This window comes from Pituophis catenifer, unplaced genomic scaffold (assembly GCF_029215685.1).
Source record: "Pituophis catenifer annectens isolate HBS135680 unplaced genomic scaffold, rPitCat1.0.hap2 SCAF_1, whole genome shotgun sequence".
NCBI classification, from domain to species: domain Eukaryota; kingdom Metazoa; phylum Chordata; class Lepidosauria; order Squamata; family Colubridae; genus Pituophis; species Pituophis catenifer.
This window is the reverse complement of record NW_027256881.1, coordinates 115,334,354-115,358,850: the sequence shown is the minus strand read 5'-3', so window position 1 is coordinate 115,358,850 and position 24,497 is coordinate 115,334,354. Positions and strand designations below refer to the sequence as shown.

The 24,497-nt window shown below is 34.6% G+C and overlaps 1 protein-coding gene across 2 annotated transcripts in view; it reads right to left on the bottom strand.

Moving 5' to 3' along the window:
* Positions 1-352: 352 nt before the first annotated feature.
* Positions 353-24,497, bottom strand: part of PHIP (pleckstrin homology domain interacting protein) — a 101,512-nt gene continuing 77,367 nt past the window's right edge. The window contains exons 32-40 of one of the 2 annotated variants that reach the window (XM_070932892.1): positions 23,700-23,825; positions 21,410-21,482; positions 20,035-20,085; positions 14,995-15,144; positions 14,574-14,726; positions 12,229-12,392; positions 10,877-11,139; positions 6,810-6,971; positions 353-6,294 (exon numbers count right to left, since the gene is read on the bottom strand). In XM_070932892.1, the coding sequence (XP_070788993.1) occupies positions 5,648-6,294; positions 6,810-6,971; positions 10,877-11,139; positions 12,229-12,392; positions 14,574-14,726; positions 14,995-15,144; positions 20,035-20,085; positions 21,410-21,482; positions 23,700-23,825 (1,789 nt within the window). In that variant the 3' untranslated portion in view covers positions 353-5,647. The remainder of the gene's footprint in view (positions 6,295-6,809; positions 6,972-10,876; positions 11,140-12,228; positions 12,393-14,573; positions 14,727-14,994; positions 15,145-20,034; positions 20,086-21,409; positions 21,483-23,699; positions 23,826-24,497) is intronic. The other variant, XM_070932891.1, reaches the window with a different exon arrangement.

Genomic DNA, 24,497 nt, shown 5'->3' with positions numbered 1-24,497 from the left:
CCTAATTCTCAGCATTTCCACTCACATTGTTCTGTGGGAATCTCCCATTCAGGGGCTCCATGGGGAGCGGATAAACAAAATCAAGATGGTGACAGTGATCAAACCCCCCTTTTAAAAAGTGCACTACCCACATGACAGATATTAAGAAGTAGTTGGTTATCACAGTTACCATCTTATTGTTTTAAATCCTCTCTGTGGATGTTGCTCCATTCCATTAAAGTAGATGAGATCTGCAGCATGAAGGGAATTTTTTTTAAAAATTGATTCTTCCATTATCTGTGCAATTTTATATGCAGAATTTTGATTGTATTCCTCCTGCAAGAACTTCATTAATGACAGAAATCAACACAACTTAGAAAAACGAGTTTTCTATTTATTTAAAAATAGGTTTGTTACTACATTGCAGTGACAGTAATTCTTACACTTACATTCTAGTTTGTATAAAAGGATTCCAAGTATTATTCATCAAAACCAACATAAGTGTTTCACATAACAATAAAAGTTTCAATCAATATATACAAAAAGAAAGGGCACTGTTCATCCAGGTGAGAGACTGCACTTTATAGTATAATTAAGATTTCTAGGGAAATTAACCTTGAAAAAAACCTAAAGGTATTATAAAACGTATTTGGGATTTACATATTGTACAAAACAAGTATAGCTTTAAATGTGTCAGTTTTAAAACTAAATGTTCCAAGACAATTTCCTTATATTGTTTTATTTTATATATTTCACATTTTAAGTGACAAACGTTTTACTTAAAAATAAAGTCATGTGAACTGATTATTCAAATTTAACTTATTTTTCAGATTTTTTGCAGTGATGGTCCAAAAATGTAACAAATGTGTGACAACTTGTTTCTTTAGGTGTATGTCTGATACATATGTTAAATGCCATCTGTGCAAGTGTACAAATTCTGTGCAAATATTTCATAAGTAATTACTACAGCAAGCATTTTGTCAACAATTTATTTTCTATCACAGCAGTTTCTTGATGTGTTTAACTGCACTTTAAAAAGTTGTATTTTCTAAAAACTCAGTATTTCATTTCTATGCAAAATAAGTCATTGCTTAATTTTTTTTGTTTAACAGAAATATTTCCTAAAATTATACATTTTAGAACAGACTTGGGATGTGGTTTTTGTAATTCCACAAATAATGCCATTAGTGTCTTCACTCCACCCTATCCCTTTTAGATTCTTAAAAATCTATATTGAGTTGAATCCCATCACATCCCTCCAGAAATGTACTCTTCTGCTAGTGGGAACTGTTCTGAAACATACATAACAGGCAAATTCAATATCTCAGTTGCCCTTGCACAACATAAACTACTAATAAACCAACATCAGCACTTTCAAAAGTTTACAATAACGTTAGATTTTATCTTTCAACCTTTCTGAAATTAAAGTTCTTTCTTCAAAGAGCTCTGAGCTGAAAACAAAAACATAAAAAATGTTTTTCTATAGCCAATTGTAACTTAAATACAAATTGTGTAAAGATAACACCTTAAAAATGCAATACCAATGATTTATATTAGAAATGATATTCAGACTTGGCCATCATATATGAAATGTACATCTTTTTAAAAATATAAACATATGTACATTATTTACAGTAGAAACTGAGCAGCCCTTTTATCAGATGAATCCTTAGGTCCAATTATATGAAGTGCAAGATTAACAGATACATGAAAATGTAGAATAAAAGCCCGATCCAGTCGGTTCCTGTTACATCTATGCAGGATTCCCACAACTGAACTGTTCACCTGAGGGGGTTTTGCAAATAGCAGGGAGGGGTCAAAGCATAGTCCTCTGTATGCCTCTCGATGCAAAGTGGACTTGGTTACCTTCATTAGATATAATATATCAAGGGGAAGAGAGTTTATGTCAGAGCAGAGGTGACAACCTTTAACTCCCTGGACCAACTCTTTACAGAAAGCAAAATTCAAGACCCTTGGTAAGGGGACTTTGATGGGTCCTTTGTAAATTTAAGACTATTAAAGCTTGTGTAACTGAAATCCTAAATTGGTACTTCAAGAACATTTGTATTATAGCATGTGACAGATCTTTGTGTGTACACATATACATGCCCATATAAAAGCTGATATGTAATACATATAGCATGACTCTTATAGGTTTGACAAAGATACTTTAAAGTAATATACACTGATAAAATTGACAACATGGTACAAATCATACTATCAATTGCTCTTAGGTGCAAATGTACCTTAGAGCAATCAATTCAATATAGGAAGACAATTCTTTCCATACTTCATTATTTCTCATCAACAAAAATGATCATTGTTTGATATCTACTATTAGGCTGGTGATTATTATATCTGCTGGGAAACAAAACTTAAGCCTGCTAGTTTTATTATTAAATTTGGAATTTTTCAATTTTTAAACTGAAAAACTGTTATTTTGAAATGAATGTGGAATGCTTTTCTATCAGACCACAGCATAGTAACCATAGTTAACAATGAAATAATTTGTGTAGTTAGCATTTTGAAACTAATGGTCCATGCTGTATCAGAATCCTTTTTATATTAAACATTTGCTTTTATTACTGTCAAGTTTGTAAGATAATAACTTGTATGAATATCCATAAGTACCAAGAGATGATATGTACATAAATATTTATGCAAATGTGCCAAGAAATATATTTTTCTAAAGATAGTATATAATCCATAATACATTTTATTATAGATCATCACAAATTACCGAATCATGAATTATTGCTTATCTAAGTTCTAAATGAAAATTGTTTTTGTTGATACAGCAAGAATCTTGTAAATCAGTCAAACCAAATCAGTTAAAAAAAATTGAAGTCAAGCCAAGCTTAATCTTATTTAGGGAAAGTAGCATAGCTACAGTGTTATGGATACTATTTTTGGAAGAAAATTCCCAAATAATATTAGAAAAAAAGATAAAGTCAGTAGGGCCTCTTAGTACAACAATAAATTCTTCAGGAAAAGGAAAGCATTACAAATAAGACTTTCAATTTTTGTCATTTGTAAAAAATTTACTTTTCAGGTCCTGTAATGATCATGTATGTTATTCTTTGTCCCAAAATTATACCAACATAAACATGCCAAGTGGAACATGATAAATGCAGTAGGACTACAACAATAATTTCCTATTTGGTTTCAACTTACTATTATACGCCAGTGTGGATAATATCAGGAAATCAGGTAATTTAAACTTCCTACCTTCTGCGACAAAATCTTAAAATATATAATTTAATGTTTTTCACTGTAAGTTGTAAAACAAGTTTTCTTTTTACACAACTTGTCGTGCTTTCATGGTTAATGCCTCCAATGTTACCAAGAATACACATTGTTTTTTTAAAAAACATGTAGAAAAGTCCATTCCCCTTAAAAATCAGTATTAAAATATGCATGTGCGATTCTTTAAAATATTAAAGAAAATAAACATACAAAGAGACCTCTGCAAGTATAATATGAAGATTAACCAAAACATCACAATGTGGAACTATGAAGTGCTATGGAATTTTTTAAAAATGCCATATGATGATGACATTACTTTTTAAATTAGGGAAACAAGTTTTACATGATGCACACTTCTAAAGAATTCTTATAAAGATGGTTAGCTTAAAAGAAAGTGAAACAAAATTACACTTTTAAGCTCTATGGTTAAACTACAAATATACTTTAAAGTTGGGTTGCCACATAATTGGCTGAGGTTCAAGATGAATATTAAATATATCTGCATTCCAAGCAAGCAACTTTCCTGCATCTGTGCTGAACTCTATTCAATTGAAATTTCCTTTGCACAGATTTGGCTGTGGTGACTAAAACTACCTACAATTCTCCAACTGTGTGTAAGATCAAGTAGCTGATCAATACCACAATCTTTGGTAGTGCCAATAATCTATTTGGAGGAATGAAACATTGAATTCGGTGAAAACATAGAAGCTTAAGATTCAGATCCTTATTTTTCAAACTGTACTGTCAAAATTAATCATACCAAGCATCTTTGGAACAGGCAATACACTGCTGTACATCTGCATTTTTAGATAATGTATTTCCAAATAAAATCAAACAAAATTAAATTGCCATCTTTTGCACATGTCCCATTTCCTGCAAGAATGTCTAAGTAAAAGTGTGGTTACATTTTTGTACCATACAACTGTTTTACTCTGTATTTTTAAATGGACTATGATTTTAAACAATAAAAATTGTATTAAGGTTTTAAAAGGGATAAAATAAGTAAATGTACCATAAACAAATAAATAACTGTTTTTTTCTCCATAGCAGTACATACAGCAATACATTCCCCTAAGTCATATAGTCATCATTTACAATAGACAACTTAAGGTTACTAAAGATGCACAAAATAATAGAATACAAGGCACAATCATAAAGTGGGATTTTCCTTTAGGATGGATATATTGACTGATGTCAGCTTGGTTAAGTATACTGTAAAAAGTGCAGAAAAACAATGTGCAATGAGAACACTGTATAAAATATGATTGCATAAAAATTGATTTGGCCTTTTTATCTTTAATAATGGAAAACAACCAATCTTCCCCTTAAAGTTTGACATTTAAAATTTTTTAATATTCTAGAAGCAATCTAAAAAATCTTGAAAGAAAATTATACCTGGGTAATTTTATGTTTATGTGCTCGTGTATATACTCAATACATACATACACATCAACTTCCTTTGAAAATAATTTTAGTCAGTTTAACATAATTCATAGAAGCAATCAATCTGATCATAACATAAACATCAGAGTCTCACACTTTTCCTGCAGCTTAACTGAACCCTTTAATCAAATTATATTTTGTTTCAATATCTGTCAAAAGAGCCTACCAGTGCATTAACTGCTCTTATTACAATGTACCAGTAGAGGTAATATTCCAGAATAATGTATACTTTGAACAAGGAATGATAAATATAATTGAAAATATTATGTTGCACTCATACTAAAAGTTTTTCTTTATTCTGGTTCTCAGTCTTTGGCACAATAAACAGATATATGATTGGTACAAGAATGAAGGTCTGAAAAATTAGACATATTAGTCAAACTTTTTCCAATGTGGATATATATATTTATATATATTTATCTCTATATCTATATATGTGATCTCTCTCTCTCTGGCAGAACTTAGATAAAATGATCTGCCCTGTGTTTGTATAAAACTGTGCCCAATCACTATTGAATTAGTGGTACCTAATTAGCAAATTTGGTAATTTTGTTTTGTTCTCAATGGCATTTAGTGCCATACTCTATCATCTTGCAAATACAGTTTTTACAATCTATACAAATGTACTGTACCTTGCTCATTCAAAAATAGGAGTTCTGTTCTCAATCTTTACATTAAAAATTCTACTATTCAAATAGAGGTTTATGTACTGCTCAAAATTACAGTAACATTTCTGGAAATCAAGAATTTCATTTATACCAACTGAACATACTGAATTGAAATGCATAACCTATTTAGAGAACAATAAATAGCAATTGTTTAAAATACATACTTCTTTCAAGAAATTTTCAGGGTTTTTTTGCTATATTTTATCATATTAGAACATATTCTCATCCGTAAATAGCAGCAGAAAGCAGATACCCCTAAGTCTATGAATTCCTCAACTGTACCTATTTATTAGCATTTTTAAATGCCAAAATTACCAACCAATCAGATTAGCCTTTGCTTTTTCAGTCAACTTTCGGACTCTGCCTCTGCTAGATGTTCCAAAAGTCAAAGAAGTGTCCTCAAACAACAGCTGTCTTTGTTCTTCTTCTGAATCATCTTCATTGTAAAAGGCTGTCCTCCTACCTTGGTTTCTAGTTCTCATATGAGGTTCAGAATCTTTAAATTCCTCAGTCTCTTCTTCAACAGGCTCATCTATCTTTTTCCTCCTGCTTCTTGTCTGAATCTTAGGATCAGGAGTAAAAGTAAGTTCAAATTCTGGCTGATCTTCCTGTAGTTTTCTTTTAGGCTTTCTCCCACCACGCCCTTTTCTTTGTAACAAGTCTTCCTTCACATTATTTTCAGAGACAGAATTGCATGCAGTAGAAACAGAGGCTTCTTCTATTGTCAAATCTTTCATAGTCTGGTTTCTGTGCTCCTCTGAATGTTTCTGTTCAGCAAGTAACAGGGATTTTGGTTTTCTCCCTCTTTTCTTGTGCACCACTTCACATGTATTGTTGGTCTCAATCTTGGGTTTCCGTCCAGGGCCCCTCTTAAATACAGGTTTTGAAGATTGCTCTCCATGTCCATTTACTTGGATGCTTCCCAAGGCCAAAGCCATTGCATTATTTTTGCAATCTGCTATAACAACAAAGTAATGTGTAAGTGACTCACAGCAGCCATTTTTAACAGCACAACTTTCAAAGCCTTAATTAAATTTACAGGTTAAAATGCAGAATTGGCATGATCAACCTGCTGAATCTATTGATTTTTCAACATCATATGCCATAGACTAATTACAGCAAATGCAGCCCCTTGAGAGATGTGAGGACTGTGAAAGACCTGTAACTCTAACAGAAAGGAAAAGAGGAAAAGAGGGAGGATATACAATGAGGAGCCCATTAGGTAGAGGCAGATATCTGATTCCTTGAAGCAAAATTGCATCAGGACACAAATGGCAGTATGACCCTGGATGTCTTGATGGCCTTTGATATTAATGATCATATATATCCTTCTGGATTATCTGCAAAGGCCTGGGAGAAGAAAGCACCATTTTGTAGTGTTTCTCCTTTCTGGTTGTTTCATTTTCTTACTCTATTTTTAATAGATATTACAAATAAACAATGAACAAACCAATGAAATTCAAACAAACTTACCTTGTGGATTGACCATAGCTGATTTTGGTTTACGTTTAATTTGCTTATCTTTTTCTAAATTTTCTCTTGCAGTATTATTCCTAGTGTTATGGATATAATTGGTTTGATTAGGGACTGGCAAAACATTCTGGTTCTTGGAATGTTTGGTAGAATTTTCTAGTACTATTGGACAAAAAAAAAGAGGGTAAGTTTTCATTAGAATTAATACATATCTGCTCACTAATAAATTAATATTTTCAATAAGGAATACATATAAAGTGCATACAAAGTAAGATGCTGTTCTTCTTCCTCATACTCTTTTCATAACTTTTATTAAAGCTTTACTCTTTATACAATTATCTTTTTATATTTCTGTATTGTTGTAGAATGTAGTATTTAGATCCAAAATAAGCAAAGGTGCTTCAAATTCAGCATTCTTCCTGTACCTGTCCTGAGCTCATACAGTATATGCAGGTTCAGGAAATTATTTGAGTTCAGGAGATATTACAGTGGCAGGGTCAGGTTGTTAGTGCCTCCTTAATTCAAACGTACAAGCTCAGGAAAATACCTCCTTTAAGAAACTGACAATGGGTTCATAGTGAGGGTGCCCATTAAGAAATAATTAGTAACTCATCTCTATTATTTTCCTGTAACCCTCTCATTCTAACAGCAAATTCCGTGAGCCTGTATTGCATCATTGTAACTTCTTTTTCAATCCCTTGCTTTATATCTTCTGCATTGTAAGTCTCGTGACCAGCTTCCTTTTTAGACTTTACTTCTGAACTATTGTCTTGAATATTTATCAAATCATTTTCAATTCTTTGTATTTTATTGTCCAAATTATAAATCTTATCATCAACTTCCTCCATTTTAGACTCTAATAACTTGATATTTGTATCCATCTTTATAACAATTTCTGAAAAAGCATTAGTCACTGTTACAATCTTTCGTTGCAGATTATCATACTTTAGTTGTATCATTTCTTTAATTTCCTGCCTAAATTTTTCAAGTTTCTGGTTCACAGTCTCGTGATATCTTGCCATTTCCTCCAAGACAAATTCTTTTAAATTAAAGCCATTCTGCTGAGCCTGTAAGCTCAGAACTTGTTCACATAATTGTAAATGGCGGAACACCCCCCCCCCCCACTGCTTGTTTGTCAGGCTTTATTAGTTTTAACGCCATCCTGCCACACAAACAAACTCTTTTTAAAGAAAGAAAACTTTTCCCCAAGCAAGATCAAGTACAAATCTCCAAGAAAAAAGAAACTTAAAATAGATATTTTTCTTCTAAATTCTAGCCAGCACTGTTTATTCCGCTACTTTGTAGCTTGTTACGGAAGGACTTTCACTTTCGGCTTTCTTCTTCTTCTCAAGCCTCAGCAGTCGCCATTTTAAACTTTTTTTTCCTTCACTTGTAAAAACGCTTGTAAAATCATTAAAAATACTTGCAATTTAGGGTCCCAAGTCCAAATCTCGTCCTCTTTAATTAAACCATCTGTTAATTTCATTGATTGGTCTGGTCCCAGCGCCTGGCTCTGCAAAAAGGCAGAGTTCTCCCAAAGCCCGGAGCAGCGGCGAGCGGAAATAGGGAGCCACAACCTGCTTGTCCCCAAGAGTAAAAAAAGAACTCTGGGGACTTCGCAGAGGGCTCTACCTGCCCTCGCCTGCTCTGTCTCACATTTCCTTCAGGAAATGGAGTTTTTCGAGCCGCCTTTCAGATGTAAAGGCGGCTCTTTACAGGCAACGGGGCTGGCGGTCTCAGAGGAATTTGCGGTTAGAATGAGAGGGTTACAGGAAAATAATAGAGATGATTTAAGAAAAATATCTGCTCAAGTTCTGGCTGGGATTTTAAAGGTTCATCCTGAGGAGGTATCTTGTAAGATTGACAAGGCCTATAGAGTAAATTCTTGGATTGCAAAGCAAAGGCAATTGCCTAGAGATGTGGTGATTTACTTCACAGATAAAGAAATAAGAAATGATATTGTACAAAAATCCTTTAATTCTACTTTACAATTGTATGGAAGAAAGATCTGGATATATAAAAAGTTGCCGCCTAAGATGCTAAAAGATAGAAAGAAATTTGGATTTTTGGTGACTGAGCTAAAGAAACATAACATCTCATTCAAGTGGGACGTTCCAGCTGGAATAATATTGAGATATCAAGGAGAAAGATATCAGTTAAATATTGTTGAAAAAGCGGAAGAATTTTACTACAAGGTTTTCAAAAAGCAAAATCAACAAGAGATAGAAGTTCAAGATAAGCAGAAGGAGGTGGAAGTAATGGAAAAACAACAAGTTACAGAGGTTCTTGTAGATGAGCCGCTTCTGGATTCTCCTTCAGAGGTCTCAGCTGGTCTCAGCTGGACTGCCTATAAATACAAGAGAGGCGGCTCTGGATTCTAATGTGATGACTTATCAAGTTACAGACCAGCATGGAAATCAATCAGTTGATATACAACTCATAGAACCAGAATGGAGATTTAAGCCACAAAAGCAAAACCAACAAGATCAAGTTATAGATCAGCATGAAAACCAAACAGTTGATATACAATTTATAGAAAGGAAATCAGGATGGAGATCTAACCCACAAAAAGTCAAGAAAAGAAGAAGCAGGTCTCACAAAAACAAAAACTTTTAAACTAAACAACAGCGTAATGCCAGTTATTTAAGAGATGATTGAATATATGAAAAGATAGTTGAGACAAAGTATTGGTTTATATTATCCTGAGGAGAGTGACAGACCTCTGCAGTGCTGTACTTTTGGGATGTGAAAAGGGCCTTAAACTGAATGGATTGGAACTATCTTTTTTTTTTTTTTTGGATTTTTTGATAAATGTACTACGTTGATGCTGAGCTACAAGGCGAGAGAGCTATGGAATTGGGGCACGCAGATGATCTGGCTGTTACCCTATTACGGTGGTTGGAATTAATAATTTGGATGAAAGACACCACTATAGACACTATATGGAATACAAATATAAAGTCACTCGGGTGGTTGGGTTTTTTTTTTTTTTTTTAGAAGATATTTGTTATTGATGGGGGCAGATGGTAATTGAAGATACCGAACATACTGTTGGAATTAGGTTGTGATGTTACCCTAACATGGGTGATGAAGTTAACAATCCAGCTGAAAGACATTACAGAAGATATCATATGGATTACAAGCTTAGTCTTTTTTAAGAGGATTTTATTTACATAAGGGAATATTTTTTAGTGGTGTGGGCAGAAGAATAAAGATATTAAGAATTATTAAGTATGGTAGTCTTGTAGGAAAGTGGGTGGAGACAGGTTAGCTTATTGATTGTTTAGTTTAAGAAAAGGGATATTATGTTTAGATATGAATATATGTAAAAGATTTGAGTTAAAAGATATATCGATGGGGGTGGAGGAAATGGGTAGACTATGAATTGAATAAATGTCAAATTAGGATTTATCATATAGTCTTATAGTGGAAGGTTGCTTTGAAATGTTATATTAATATACATAAAAGATTTGATTTAAGAGATACATGTATGGGGGAGCAGAAAAAGGCTAGATTATGAGCAGAAATTGCTAAACTGGGAGATATAATAGTATTATTATGCTAAATTAGGAGTTATTATATAATGTTATAGTAGAATGTTATTTTGAAATGTATACTATAAGGGGGATATAATAATATTATTAGAAAGAAAGGGTCAGCATATGGGGGATGGAGTAAGGGGATGGTAAAGTATTATATAATCTGTTATGAATTTGGGTTTTATTTTGAAGAAGCCACAGGGGGAGGGGAGGGGGAGGGGGGGTTAGGGAGGAGGGGGGAAAAAAGGGGGAAAAATTTGAAAAACTTTTTCAATAAAAAAAAGAAAAGAAAAGAAATAAATAGTAACAACAGCAACAATAGAAGGTCTAGTGTAGGCAAATAAATGTCCCAACCAAAACTATTTAAAAAGTTCCTGATAAGCTTCTCTAAGAAAGTTATCATCTCCAAGAGAAACTCCCTTGTAACTGAACATCATGAATACAACCATACACTACAAATTTTGATTCTATAATAGAAATCATGATAAGGCAAATTTAGAATCAAAATTATTTTATCAATTAGTTCACCTGTTTTTCCTGATGTAGCAGCACTGTTAGGTTTCAAAGTTACAGGCTTTGCACCTGAAGAAGTAGAAGGTTGTTCATTGGTAGTCGTTTCAGTTATCACCCTGGTACTTCTTGTTCGGACCAAACTCGCAGAGTCAACTACTTTCCCATTCATCTGAGCTGCTATGTTTCTCAATAAAGTAGGACGTGCAGGCGCAGAAGAAGGTGTAGTGGTGAGCTCAGCTTTCAGCTGCGGTTTTATTAATCTTCGTTTCCTATCCGGACTAAAAATAGATGACAAGTCCAATAACTGATGCTATTTTATAGAGCAAAATAAAAACAATATTTATTTATTAATATTAATAATATGCTTTGGTCACCAACCAATTTAATCCATGGGCAATTCCAGTGGAGAATTAATTCAGATGTGGTCTACTTTAGAACTTAGAATAACTAGAATAACTTTACTCTCTTGTTATGTTTTCCCCTAGAATTCAAAATGCTCTCAAATATCCGAAAAGCTCAAATCCAAGTATATAAAGAACTACACAATATCTGTCTTAGAACCATGTTTGTCCCTCACCCTCATCCCCAAAAAACCTATCCTAATTGCCTAGTTGGAAGACACTGAAAGATAGCTAACAGCAATTAGAAAGAATCATTTCCACTGTCATTCCGTCTTTAGAATGCTCCATCTAAGGAGGGTTCCCAGGAATGTAATTCACAAGCTTAAGATGTTAAACTTTCCATTATAAGGCCTTTTATCCTTTCAATGCTGTTGAGATTGAACATATTTTTATCACTCGGGACAATTTCAGAACAATTCCATCTTCTAACTGAACTCTGCCACTCAAATATCTTAAAATATATTTACAACGGTGTCTGTATTTTGAGCTTTGGCTAGTCAATGATCAGAAATGCTAGTTATGATATGAAAGTTAGTAATTAAGGCATCAGGCTAGAAACCAGGAAACTGTGAGTTCTAGTCCCACCTTAGGCATGAAAGCTGGCTGGGTGACTTTGGTCCAGTCACTTTCTCTCTCAGCCCAACTCACCTCACAAGGTTGTTGTGTGGGGAAAATAGGAGGAAGGAGGAGTATTAGGTGTATTCACTATCTTTACATTATTTTTATAAATTATTCATAAAAATAATAAACACAGGATAAAAAAATAAAAAATCATTGCTAAGGGAAAAGATCCCCTTCTACCCCTCAAAATCTCTACTATTATAGTGGTACCTTAATAAATAGAAAGAGGGCTGGACCTGATTCTACTCAAGGAAATAAATTGGCATCACACTTTTGAAAAATTATATAGGTCTTATAGAAAGTAGCATTAAAGTAGCAGATACAATGGAAGGAACTGTATCGTACCTTGATGCAGCACTACTTGAAAGAGAACTGCTTCTACTTCTTTTACTCCTTTTCTTTTGAATTGTACTTCTTTTATGGAAGCGTAAGGCAGATTTGTAGTCAGATAAAATTGAACTAATGTGTTCCTCAAAGAAAGCAGACAAGCGTAGGCTCATACTATAAATCTATTTAAAAAATTAAACAAGAAATGATGATATAAATCTTGAATGGATGCATAAAATTTAAATTACTGCCTACAAAATTCACTTATAATTGGTGTGTGTGTGTGTGTGTTGTGTGTGTGTGTGTGTGTGTGTACACACACATACCAATTATAAGTGAATTTTATATATATTTATCAAAAGACCAAATGGGCATATCTGTACCTGGAAAATTCTCGAGTTCAAGAGATCCCTGTTATCTCTCTCCTGCTCCAAATTTCCATGAATATAGCAAACAGGCTGATGTTATTAATATCATGTGACATCCTCAAGAGACCTTTACAAACATCCTTACTATACAATTCAATTCAATACTACATTTATGCTGTCAGAATGTTTTCAGTGATGAAAATGTGGGAGAGAAAGTTCATAAATAAAACAAATACTAAGTCTTGCCCTATTTTCTAATTTAACTGTTTATATTTGTCAGCGCCGCATTAAACACTAACACACTAATATAAATTAAAAATCTACAGTATTCCAGTATATAGAATAATTTTGTATAAAGGAATTAATGTAAAATGATTCATGTAGCTATTAATAATTATTTATGTGCAATACGTTTCAAGGTCAAAACATTCTCACCCTTAACGCTCTTACTAAAACCACAAGAAAGTGTTCAAATTTCATTCTGACAGTGCCAGAAGCAGCCAAGAATGACCACTCTAACCAATTTTACAGTTGCAGTAACTCATTTGAGTTTGGATAATTTTTAATAGTTAACTACTGTCATCCAAGATCAAAACAGAGCATTACAGCACCTTAACATTTCAATGTGAAACATTTCTGCATACTTCAATATTTTGACCTAAACACGTTCTAGAGTATGCTAAAAATTAAGCTTATAAAACAAATGCTCTTGCCCACATTGGAAAATGAAGGGAAGAAAATTAACTATTTTTAAATCTCTGTTTGCCCAAAAGTCATCTCTAAACAATCATAAATTCACACCATCAAGAAAAAAGTAAAAATGCAATTAGAGTATATTTGCTTTATTATAACAGAAAAGGAAATACTTCGGACTGATCTTGGCCATCTTGGGTCAACCCATGTGGCTCATGTGATGTTCCATGTGATATCATTTTGAGCAGTCACATAACTGTTTTTACTATATTATGCATTAAGCATAATCAGATTTTATTTTTTTGTGATGTCTAATTCAGAAGTAACTTCATACATACCAATTACTCCAATTTAAATGAATTCAACATTGAAGATAAAGATAATGAAGCAATGTAGTTTCAGAAAATGAGTGAATATAAACAGAAAGCTTCTATCTCTGAAAAAAATGTCTACAAACTCACAAAACAGGCTCAGAAACTTGCACTATCAAATTTAGGACTATCTGAGCAGAACCTTTTTCCAGATTCTGGGAAGTTAAAAAATAAATCTTTACAAGAAGGAAAACATTTCCATTTTAATTATCAGAGGTGACTCTTTGGATGAAAAGTTGCTTTTCTCCAATTCTATTAATATGGTCTCTTGATTTTTCACATTTGGTAAGTGACTGCCCATGCTTCTTCTGAAAGTAACTCTGGCAGAAGCACTCAGCTACAAGCAAAACATCATGAAATATTATTCATAATTTTCGTAGTACCATGTTCATCAATATTTAATGAAAAGACTGATGATATTTTAGCTTCTGACTCAACTCTCCAAAAAAAATATATCAGTTCTATAGTATTCTGGGAAGGGCCACATCATTCTATAGCAATATCCATTTCCCCCCTTCTATCTATGTAAAATTTTACCTCCACAATCATTAGTACTGTATTATTGCCCATGCCATCAAAATCTATTGCAAAACAAAGAATCAGAGATATATTAAAAGAGACTAATTTTTATGTTAGTTGATGGCAATGCTCTGAACTAATTTCATTGGAATTTTATACATACTTCATCTCTTGTCTCTAGCTTTTTGAAATATTTTCCCTGTGCTAGATTATTATGAAAGGAAAAAGTTTTATTTTTTCAAAATCTTGCTCTAGAATCAGTTAACAAGTCAAATCCAAACTTGGATTGTAGAACTTCTCTATACTTCTGTTAGCCATATCAAAAATAACAAATATAATTAACATTCAGAGGAATAAACACATCCCATGATGCAATATTAATACATTTTAGATATGAACTGTGAAGCCATACCCTTGATCTTTTGCATGGTGTATAAACTTTGGAATTGCTGAAGATCAGTCTGACATCTTTACATAGCTCCGTTGGCGATTCATAGTTTCCTGCTTCTAAGGTTTCTCGCACTGTTGCAAAATCCATTGGTGTATCAATAATGTCTCGGTAATCCTTTTAAAAAGCACGAATGTCAATAATTAATATCAAAAAATAAGATAATAAGAATAATGCAACAACACTGTTATTTAAAAGCTTTGTACACATCACAAATCTTTAATAAAACCTTGCAAGTCCAAGAGCAAAATCCACATGTAAAATACCTGATAATTCTTCAAATTTAAATATCTGTTGATTGCTTTAAAAAACAGGATACTCATTCTTCTACTTCAATTTTTAAGAGGAATGTTTCAGTATAATGCTAACTTTTTTCAATACTCACTGGATACTCAATAAGATCCACAGGTTGGCGAAAAGGTTCAGAATCTTCACACTGAAAAATCAGATTTAACAATTCCTGACACTGCCTCTTCCATGCCTGAATATCATATGACTGAGCTCTGTTACGCAGCCTTCTCTTTGGCTGATGATCCTGTAATGGCAATTTCAAACAGCTTTTATTATGTTTTTGTTACTATCTTTTATTACATATTCCCTTGCTGAGATTCCAACTTATAATTATCCAAGTTATCATATAACAATTAGTTTTACAATTATTAAACACATAAATAGGAGATATGAAAAGGCATAGATGGGGAGTAGGAAGGCATGTCATACAAATTCAAAATCTGAGCTGACTCATCCAATTAAATCAGAAGAGATTTGATTTAGCCTAAAATTAACTCAGCTTTATTTGTAGTTTTACTAAGGCTCTCCATGTGATGTGACAGTTAACTGTTCCTTCTGAACGACATAGATTCTTTGGTGATAACATAAAAATATGCCTTTGAGTTTCAGACACTGAGTGTGTGAAAAATCTTTTAGCACATATTTTTTCTTTACAGAAAAGACCTTACAACCTCTTTTGTAGTAGTTGGAAGGATTAAAATATTGGTTATTGGAACACTTGACTGAGACATCTTGGTTATGACTACAAAGTACTTGTAAATAGTTCCATATCAGATGTAGGCATAGAGCAGAACTTATATTTATTTATAAGTTTATAAATAATTTATTAAATTTGGAGGGTAGAACTGAGGACTTTGTACAGTATCTGTATGACAAAATCGCTCAGATTCGGGAACATCTGGACTCTGACTGGGTAGATTCAGGGGGGAGGATGGAGGCAGGTCTTGAGAACATTATCTGGGAAGAGTTTGATTCAGTGACTCCCGAAGACGTGGACAGGATACTGGGCAGACTCAGCGCTGCCACATGTTTATTGGACCTGTGTCCCTCCTGGTTGGTGCTGGCCTCTCGGGAGGTTACACAAGACTGGCTCCAGAGGATTATAAATGCTTCCTTGAGTGAGGGTGTCTTCCCCGCCGCCTTGAAAGAGGCGGTGGTGAGACCTCTCCTCAAGAAGCCTTCCCTGGACCTGGCAGTGTTGGCTAATTATCATCCAGTCTCCAACCTTCGCTTTGTTGCGAAGGTTATTGGAGTGTGGTAGCGCGACAGCTCCCTCAGTACCTGGATGAATCGGCTTATCTGGATCGTTCAGAAACGGCATTGGTCGCATTGGTCAATGATCTCTGGAGGGCTCAGGACAGGAGTTGCTCCTCTGTCCTGGTCCTATTAGACCTCTCAGCGGCTTTTGATACCATTGACCATGGTATCATGCTGCACCGGCTGGAAGAGTTAGGGGTGGGAGGCACCATGTTCCGGTGGTTCTCCTCCTTTCTCTCCGACCGGTCACAGTTTGTATTGGCAGGGGGGCAGAGGTCGACCCCAAGGCCCCTTGTATGTGGAGTGCCACAGGGGTCGGTCCTCTCGCCCCTTCTGTTCAACATTTATGTGAAGCCGCTGGGTGAGTTCATCTGTGGTTTCGGGGTGAAGTACCATCTGTACGCTGTACATCTCCACCCCGGATCACCCCAATGATGCCCTTGAAGTGATGTCCCGGTGCCTGGAGGCTGTGCAGATCTGAATGGGGAGAAACAGACTCAGGCTCAACCCATCCAAGACCGAGTGGCTGTGGTTTCCGATGTCCCGGTATAGTCAGTTGGTGCCATCACTGACTATTGGGGGTGAGTTGTTGACCCCCACGGAGAGGGCTCGCAACTTGGGGGTCCTCCTGGACTCACAGCTGTCTTTAGAAGAGCATTTGACGGCTGTGGCCCTTTCTGGATCAGGACTCGTTAAGTACGGTCACTCATGCCCTCGTCACTTCCCACCTGGACTACTGCAATGCTCTCTACATGGGGCTCCCCTTGAGGAGCACCCGGAGGCTCCAGCTGGTCCAGAATGTGGCCGCACGGGTAGTTATGGGAATGATGTGGCAGTCCCATGTGACGCCCCTCCTGCGCGAGCTGCACTGGCCCCTGGTGGTCTTCCGGGTGCGCTTCAAGGTTTTGATTACCACCTTTAGAGTGCTCCATGGCTTAGGACCAGGGTATCTACGAGACTGCCTTCTGCCACCAGTAGCCTCTCACAGATCAGTATGCTAACACAGAGAGGGGCTCCTCAGGGTGCCATCAATCAAACAGTGTCGACTGGCGGCCCCTAGGGGGAGAGCCTTCTCTGTGGGGGCACCTGCCATCTGGAACGAGCTCCCCCCGGAGATACGGTAGATCCCGGATCTGCGCGCTTTCCGCCGTGCCCTTAAAACTTTCCTTTTCCAGCAGGCTGGCCTGGCCTAACCTCTTTTTTAAATCGTTTTAAATTTTAAATTTGTCTTATAAATTGGGGTGTTTTAAATTTGTTTTTGGGCTATGGTATTTAATATATTTTAAATGGTTTTTAACATTTGTACTATGTGTATTTTATCTTGGCTGTTCACCGCCCTGAGTCCTTCAGGAGTAGGCGGTATATAAATTATTATTATTATTATTATTATTATTATTATTATTATTATTATTATTATTAATTTATTTATTTATTGGTTAATCTTTAGTGAGATTCACAGCTTTTAAGGCTGGTTAATAGCTCAGCAGCTCGAGTCCTAACCAAGGACGTAGGAACTGTTAAGGTATCGTCGGAGGATGTAAGCTGTTCCGAGTAAGGTGGTTTTTTGTAGAGTCAAAATGTTCGAGTCCGGCAAATTTAGAATTTCTAAATAGCGGGGTAGCCCTTTAGGTATTGCTCCGAGGGCTCCAATTACAATCGGGACAACACACGATTTCTTTTTCCACAGTCGCTCAACTTCAATTTGTAAGTCCCGGTACTTTGTGATTTTTTCTTGCTGCTTATCTTCAATTCGTGCATCACCAGGTATTGCAATGTCAATGAACCATACTTTTTTCTTTTCAACTATTGTTATGTCAGGTGTGTTGTGGACCAAGTGCCTGTCAGTCTGAATCCTAAAGTCCCACAAGATCTTGAGTTTCTCATTCTCTAAAACTTTCTCAACCTGATGTTCCCAGTGGTTTTTGCTGTCCTCAAATCCATACTTCTGGCACAATTTCCAGTGAATGATTTTAGCAACACGGTCATGGCGTTGTAGGTAGTCAGTTTGTGAAATTTTGGTGCACCCACTGATCAGGTGGTCGACTGTCTCATCTTTCTCATTGCAGAGGCGGCATTTGCTGTTGGTGGTAACATGTTGAATTTTTGCCTTCATACAGTTTGTGGCTAGGGCTTGTTCTTGAGCTGCCAAAATAAAGCTTTCAGTTTCTTTTTTCAGTACTCCTGATCTTAACCAGTTCCAAGTTAGTTTCTGGTCAGCTTTGCCTTCAATACTTTTCAAGTATTGGCCATGCAGAGCTTTGTGTTTCCAATTTTCAGCTCACTGCTCAATTACTTCTTTCTTATATTCTGCTTTTGTTTTAGTTGTCTTTAAAAGGCCTCCTTTATTTACTTCCTTAATCTTTATTTACTTCATTATTATTATTATTATTATTATTATTATTATTATTATTATTATTATTTATATGACCTATCTCATTCTGAAAAGTGACTCTGGCCAACTGTTCTAAGAACTATGCTTTTAAACATGTTATTAAAGGATTAAATGACAGCATTCAGGGGATAATTATTAAATCCACAGATGTCACAACACTGCAAGGACCAAATTAACACCCTACAATAGAGAGAGAACATTTTTTTAAAAAAACAACAGCTTGAATATTGAGCTAAAATAGGAAGAAAAGTCTTGCATTTGGGGAGAAAGGAAATCAAAGGTAGAAATAAATGATAGAAACAGACAGTAGTACATGTGAAAAAAGATCTACATGTTCTGGTAGTTGAACATGAAACAAAAGCATGAACCAAATGTTTTGCTATGGAAAATGCTATTTTGGATTAAACACGGGGTCCAGATTACAAATTGTCCCACTGTACCATTCCATAGTTATATCCCTTGTGAGATATTGTGTCAAGTTCTGCACAAGAGACATCAATACACCTGAGCAAGTTTATGAAGAAATTAGAAACCAAATCCTAGGAAGGATGATTAAAGGAATTGAATAAATTCATCTAAAGAATTCAGTCTAAAGAAGACAGAAAGATGAATTTTATTTTTTGTTGCCCCAGAGGGCAGAACCAGAACTAATGGACTGAAACTAGAAATCAATCTATCTATCTATCTATCTATCTATCTATCTATCTATCTATCTATCTATCTATCTATCTACCTATCTACCTATCTATCTATCTATCTAAATAGAGGTAAATGGACTTTTTGATGTTTTTTTAAAGTTGCCTCTTGAAAAAGCACCTTTGGGACAACCATGACCTGGATGACTGAGAATCTCCACAGACACTTAAAATAATTTGCCTTCCTGGGCATCTTCAAAGAGAAATATCAAAAGCAAGGCAGCCACCTCAGAAAATAAAAATCATTTCTGAAAATATCTTAAATGTTAGGAAAATATAATTTGAAAGCCTATTAAAATAACTCTCCTACACAACTTATATAACGTGTAATTAAGGCAGCTATGTTTGGTCTCTGTTTACTGGGCACCTGACACTGGTTCACACTTCTATCCCTCCCTGGATTCATGAATCTTGTTCTGTAATAGCTCTGTTTACAGTCATCCCTTAACAGTCATACTGCCTCTTCTATGTTCCCAAACTCTATTTCACCAGGCAGAAGCTGGATAGCCATCTGTTACAATGCCTTTGTGGAAGTCACACTGAGCAAGGATTAACTTCTGAGGTTACTTCTAATACTATTATCTTCTGTGCTCTTGGTACATAGAACTAATCAAATGACTTAGATATGGAATGGGTGGGTTATTCAAGGTATGCGAGCCCTACCATGTCAAATTTTATTTTATTTATTAATTTTTTTGCTGCCCATCTCATCTACAAGGCAACTCTGGTATCTTACAAGTTATAAATGCACATTATCAAACCCGAAATACAGGTTTAGAACAAAAGTTACCTTCCTCTTTCTAGTAGAAGTTCCTGGCATGTCAGCATCTTTCTCTTCTTCCTTTGGGCAACAAAACATCCATTATATGATGTAGAAACATTCAGCATTTGAAAAATATTTCACTTTGACACAACCTTATAGTTCCTTCTTAAATTTGTATCTAAGAATTATGTGTTTCTGCATTTTTATTGTGTGGTAAGACATACATGGCAACTGCACAACCCATTGATTGTAATCCAATTATTGATTATAATCCAGAAGCCATGATAAAATGGCTTCTGTCAATGCAAAAGAATCTCCCCTCCCCATCCATCCATCCATCCATCTGTGTAAATAGATGTCACATGTTGGAGAGAAAACATCACTTTTCTCTCCACCTTGCATAAATTGTTTAGACAAATGATCTCCTCCTGAGCTGCTTTTCTCTCCAGCACTTCTCCCAAAGGTGCTAAGTGCAAGTTAACAAGGTCAGCTCTGTAACCTTAATTAGCCACCTCACAGCTACTGCTTGTAAGATTTTAATCATATCACAGCTTTGGCTTTTGTTTGCCTAGTAAAGGGGGTGGGAGGTGAGCTAGGCAGACAGTTTCCTTTCTATGTGTATTTTTCATGGTGTCCTTACTCTCCTATAATCCCTTCCTCTCCAATTAATGTAAATACTAACATTAATTTCCTTCTTACTAATTATCCAAGCACTGGGGTAAGCATTCCACACAACAAGGTAACAGAAGGAAAGGAAAGCTGAAATAAAATCCATAGCGTAGTTGTGGTCATGGGACTTTCTGTCCCAATCGTAGTCCCTAAACTATCTGTACTCAGATCTGGCACAGCCATACATGTGAATAAGGACTGGACTTAAACTATTAACAGGTATTTATAAATGACAAATAACTGACATTCATATCTAAAGTTGTCCTCCCAATACAGATTTTATATTGCATTAAAATTTTGTAGTATAGATTGTTGTCTAAGGTACCGTGTTTCCCCAAAAATAAGACCCTTATTTTTTGGGAAAAAATTTTTCCCCAAAAATTTTGAACCCTGAAATAAGTGCTTGGCCTTATTTTCAGGAAGGTCTTATTATTTTGGGGCAGATGGAGCAAGATGGGGCCGTCTTACCTGATTTCCAGCTCTGCGTTTAAATATTTTCGGGGAGTGCTTATTTTCAGGGGGAGGCTTATTTTAGCACATGTACTCAAAAGCCTGATTGGGTTTATTATCAGGGGATGGCTTATTTTCAGGGAAAGAGGGTGTTATATTTTATTTCTATTGCCAGTATTAAATTAGGGTTGAAGTATTGGGCTGAAAAGCAGAATAGATTATACAATATTGAAACAAAACCACCACTTTCCTTAAAAATGTATTGCATGTTGAATTAACTTACCTCTTCTGAATCAGACAAGACTTTTTTCTTCATGGCATTGTAGAGTGGGATTATATCATAACAGGCCTGATCCCTGTTCAAAACAAATACTAGACATTAATGGATTTATCTGCATCCACTACTTTATATTTTTGTGCTCCAGTGTACTACAGCTTAAAAAAATCTATATGTTTCAATAGCTGATACATAACTGTTCCAACAGGAAGTTAATATACTTGCAGCAGGGCACTGTTTTGAGTTTGTACACAATCACCAAAAGACTCAGCCAAAGGAAAGAAATCAAGTCTTCATGTTTTTTAAAATGTAACTGAGAGGTAAGTACTAAGAATTATTACAAATAAGGCACAAAACAGTCCTTCCAAAAGATATAATGCAATAAGTAAATACTGAATGAAAAAAGACAGTAACAACTGAGTTCTGGGCAAACATGGAAAGTTCCAGTAGCAAGACACTCTTAATATTATCAAAGATGCTAGAGTAATCAGGAATGATCTTTAAAAGTATTTGCTTAGCAAATGTGAATAGTAGCAATATTTGTCTCTGACAAACACTAAAAATAAACTAGTCTTTTTTTATAATCTCTTTTAACAAAAATGAAACCTGTATGCATTTTAAGGGTAGAGATCCTATGAAAACATATAAATTCATTCCTGGATTTAAGGAAGAATGGTGAAAGAAGCATTTGATTCACATAAAAACTTTTAAGCAAAAAAAAAAAAAAAAAAAACCACACACACACACAACACAAAGAAACCTAATTTAAAAAAGCTGTATTCAGAGATTTACCATTAAAAATTAGATACAGAAATTAAAGATAGGAAAAAACTGTAGGAATTTAGTCTGAAAATTGTCTATAATTATGAAGATTAAACAAAAAAATAAAGCAAAACAAAACAAAAACAACCATTCCACACTCTACTATGGAATGTCAGTAGTTGAAACCACTACTTGGTCAATCAGATATTCTTCATGTGGAGATATAATAAAATTCTTGATAAAGTTTAACTTAAATAGAATGAAAGATAGCTTATTCACAAGTTTGAATAATTTCATGTTTCATGCCACTGATATGGATACACTGGCCAATATGTAGATCCTTAGTAAATATTTATACATTCAAGTCATACATGAAATCTTTTGATAACAACAATGAGTTTTAATCTCCAATAGTTGCCTCCTGTGAGGAAATGGAAACTACTTCAAAAGAGGAAGGAAAAAACCTCAGAAATTCATTTATTAGTATTTAATTATTCCTTATGTCCCAGAGTACACTGATCATAATATGCATTACTCAGAGTTGAAGGCTTTGAGGCTTTCAGAAGAAGGGATAAGGGAGACAGTTACTCCACCTGAAGTTGATCTGCTATTAGCAACTTTTATTTAACCATAAATATTGAAAGCAGCTGGAATGCTGCAGGTGTGGTAGTAAAAGATGAACCAATTCCATTCAGTTGTGGAAAATGCATGACATTCATTAATTCAAGACACTCAAGAAATGCTTCAGTAGGCAGCATCTTCATCCTTTACCAGAGGTGGTGCTATTCGTCCATGAGATGAATAGTATATTAAACAAAAGTGCAAAGAGCAATAATCATTATATATCTGGGAGGAATACAGAGATGGTTTCAGAAAGTTGTACTTTTAAGAGAAGAAAAAACAGTAGTGTAGATACTGTGTGTCTTGATGAGTTAAGGGCCTGTGCTACACCAAAATCTGAATCTGCTGAGCCTAAAAATTCAATGAAGAAGTTGTGACACAACATTGACCTATAACTTCAAGAAGACAAAACATACTATTATAGCAATTCACACTAGATTTCTTAGTCTAAATGTGTGATCTAGTTCAGTCTGTATCAATTAAATGGTGGAGATGGAGTAGAATAAGCTGTATAATAGTCTTGGTTATCGATTCTGGACAAATCAAATAATTATTTGATTCTACTACTATTAAAGAATCAAAGGAGTTTCTGAATAAATAGCATGTTTTTTTTTCTCTTTCCTCTAATATTGAAGGAAAGGAGACATTTCTTGAAGCTCTAAATTTTGACTGTGAGAGACAAATCTGGAGCAAAGAAGCCTTTGATTAAGGCCTGTGTGAATTATCTCAGTTTACCTGTCTGCAAGTGTTTCAAGTGCTAGTATACCAAAGGAATTTATCAGCACAGTTAATGTATCCTCTCCTTTGTAAACATAAATATTATAAACTATAAATATGTAAAATATACATCTCCCACACAAATTAAAAATGTTAAATTATATTAAAATTTGTTCTTTGAACTTTATTCACTTACTTCATGAAGTGCAACAAAAGATCTGTGACAAATTTGGCAGACTTGACAATAGGACTTCCCGGTTCATTGAATGTCCGTGTATTATATTCTATATACCTAACTTCCCACATAAGGGAAGAAAGTCGCCTTTGAAATCAAACAAAAAACAGTATTACTATATACTTAAAATTCTACATTGTTGGAACTTTAAAAAAACAATTTTAGCTACTCATGATATAAATGTTTAATGAATTATTTTGTTTCCCTTTTAATTACTAAAAACTTAGAATATAGTTACAGATTTATTTATATATTACAAAAACTAGGAAATCCAAGTAAAATGTAGCTATATGTTTTGATTTAATGTTTTTACATTCTTATTCCCTGAGATATACAATATCATTCATAGTTCCTAAAACATACAAAAAGAACAAAATTTGAAAATAAAGTTTGCAAGAAAAATGTGTACTGGAAATACTATAAAGCTAATATCTGGCAAACTGAGAATATTTCTCAGCACTCCTTACTAGCACTGATAATGTTACCTAGTTAGGGTAATGAAACATTTGCAACAAAACAAGCAAGAGAGCACCAAGGATCCCTCATTTCAATCCAGAGCTACAAATATTCTCCTTTATTGGTGAGAACATTGCCTATCTGAAGTGCCAGCACTTAAAGTGTTCTAGTAGCCAGAAAAATAAAATGTATGTGCAAATATGAACAGCTTCAAGTATTCTTGAATACTATTTGTTAAAATTCACAAAGTGCTTTAAAGGTAGCACTTCAAAAGGGACTTTTTTGAGATTGTGCAAAACTAGT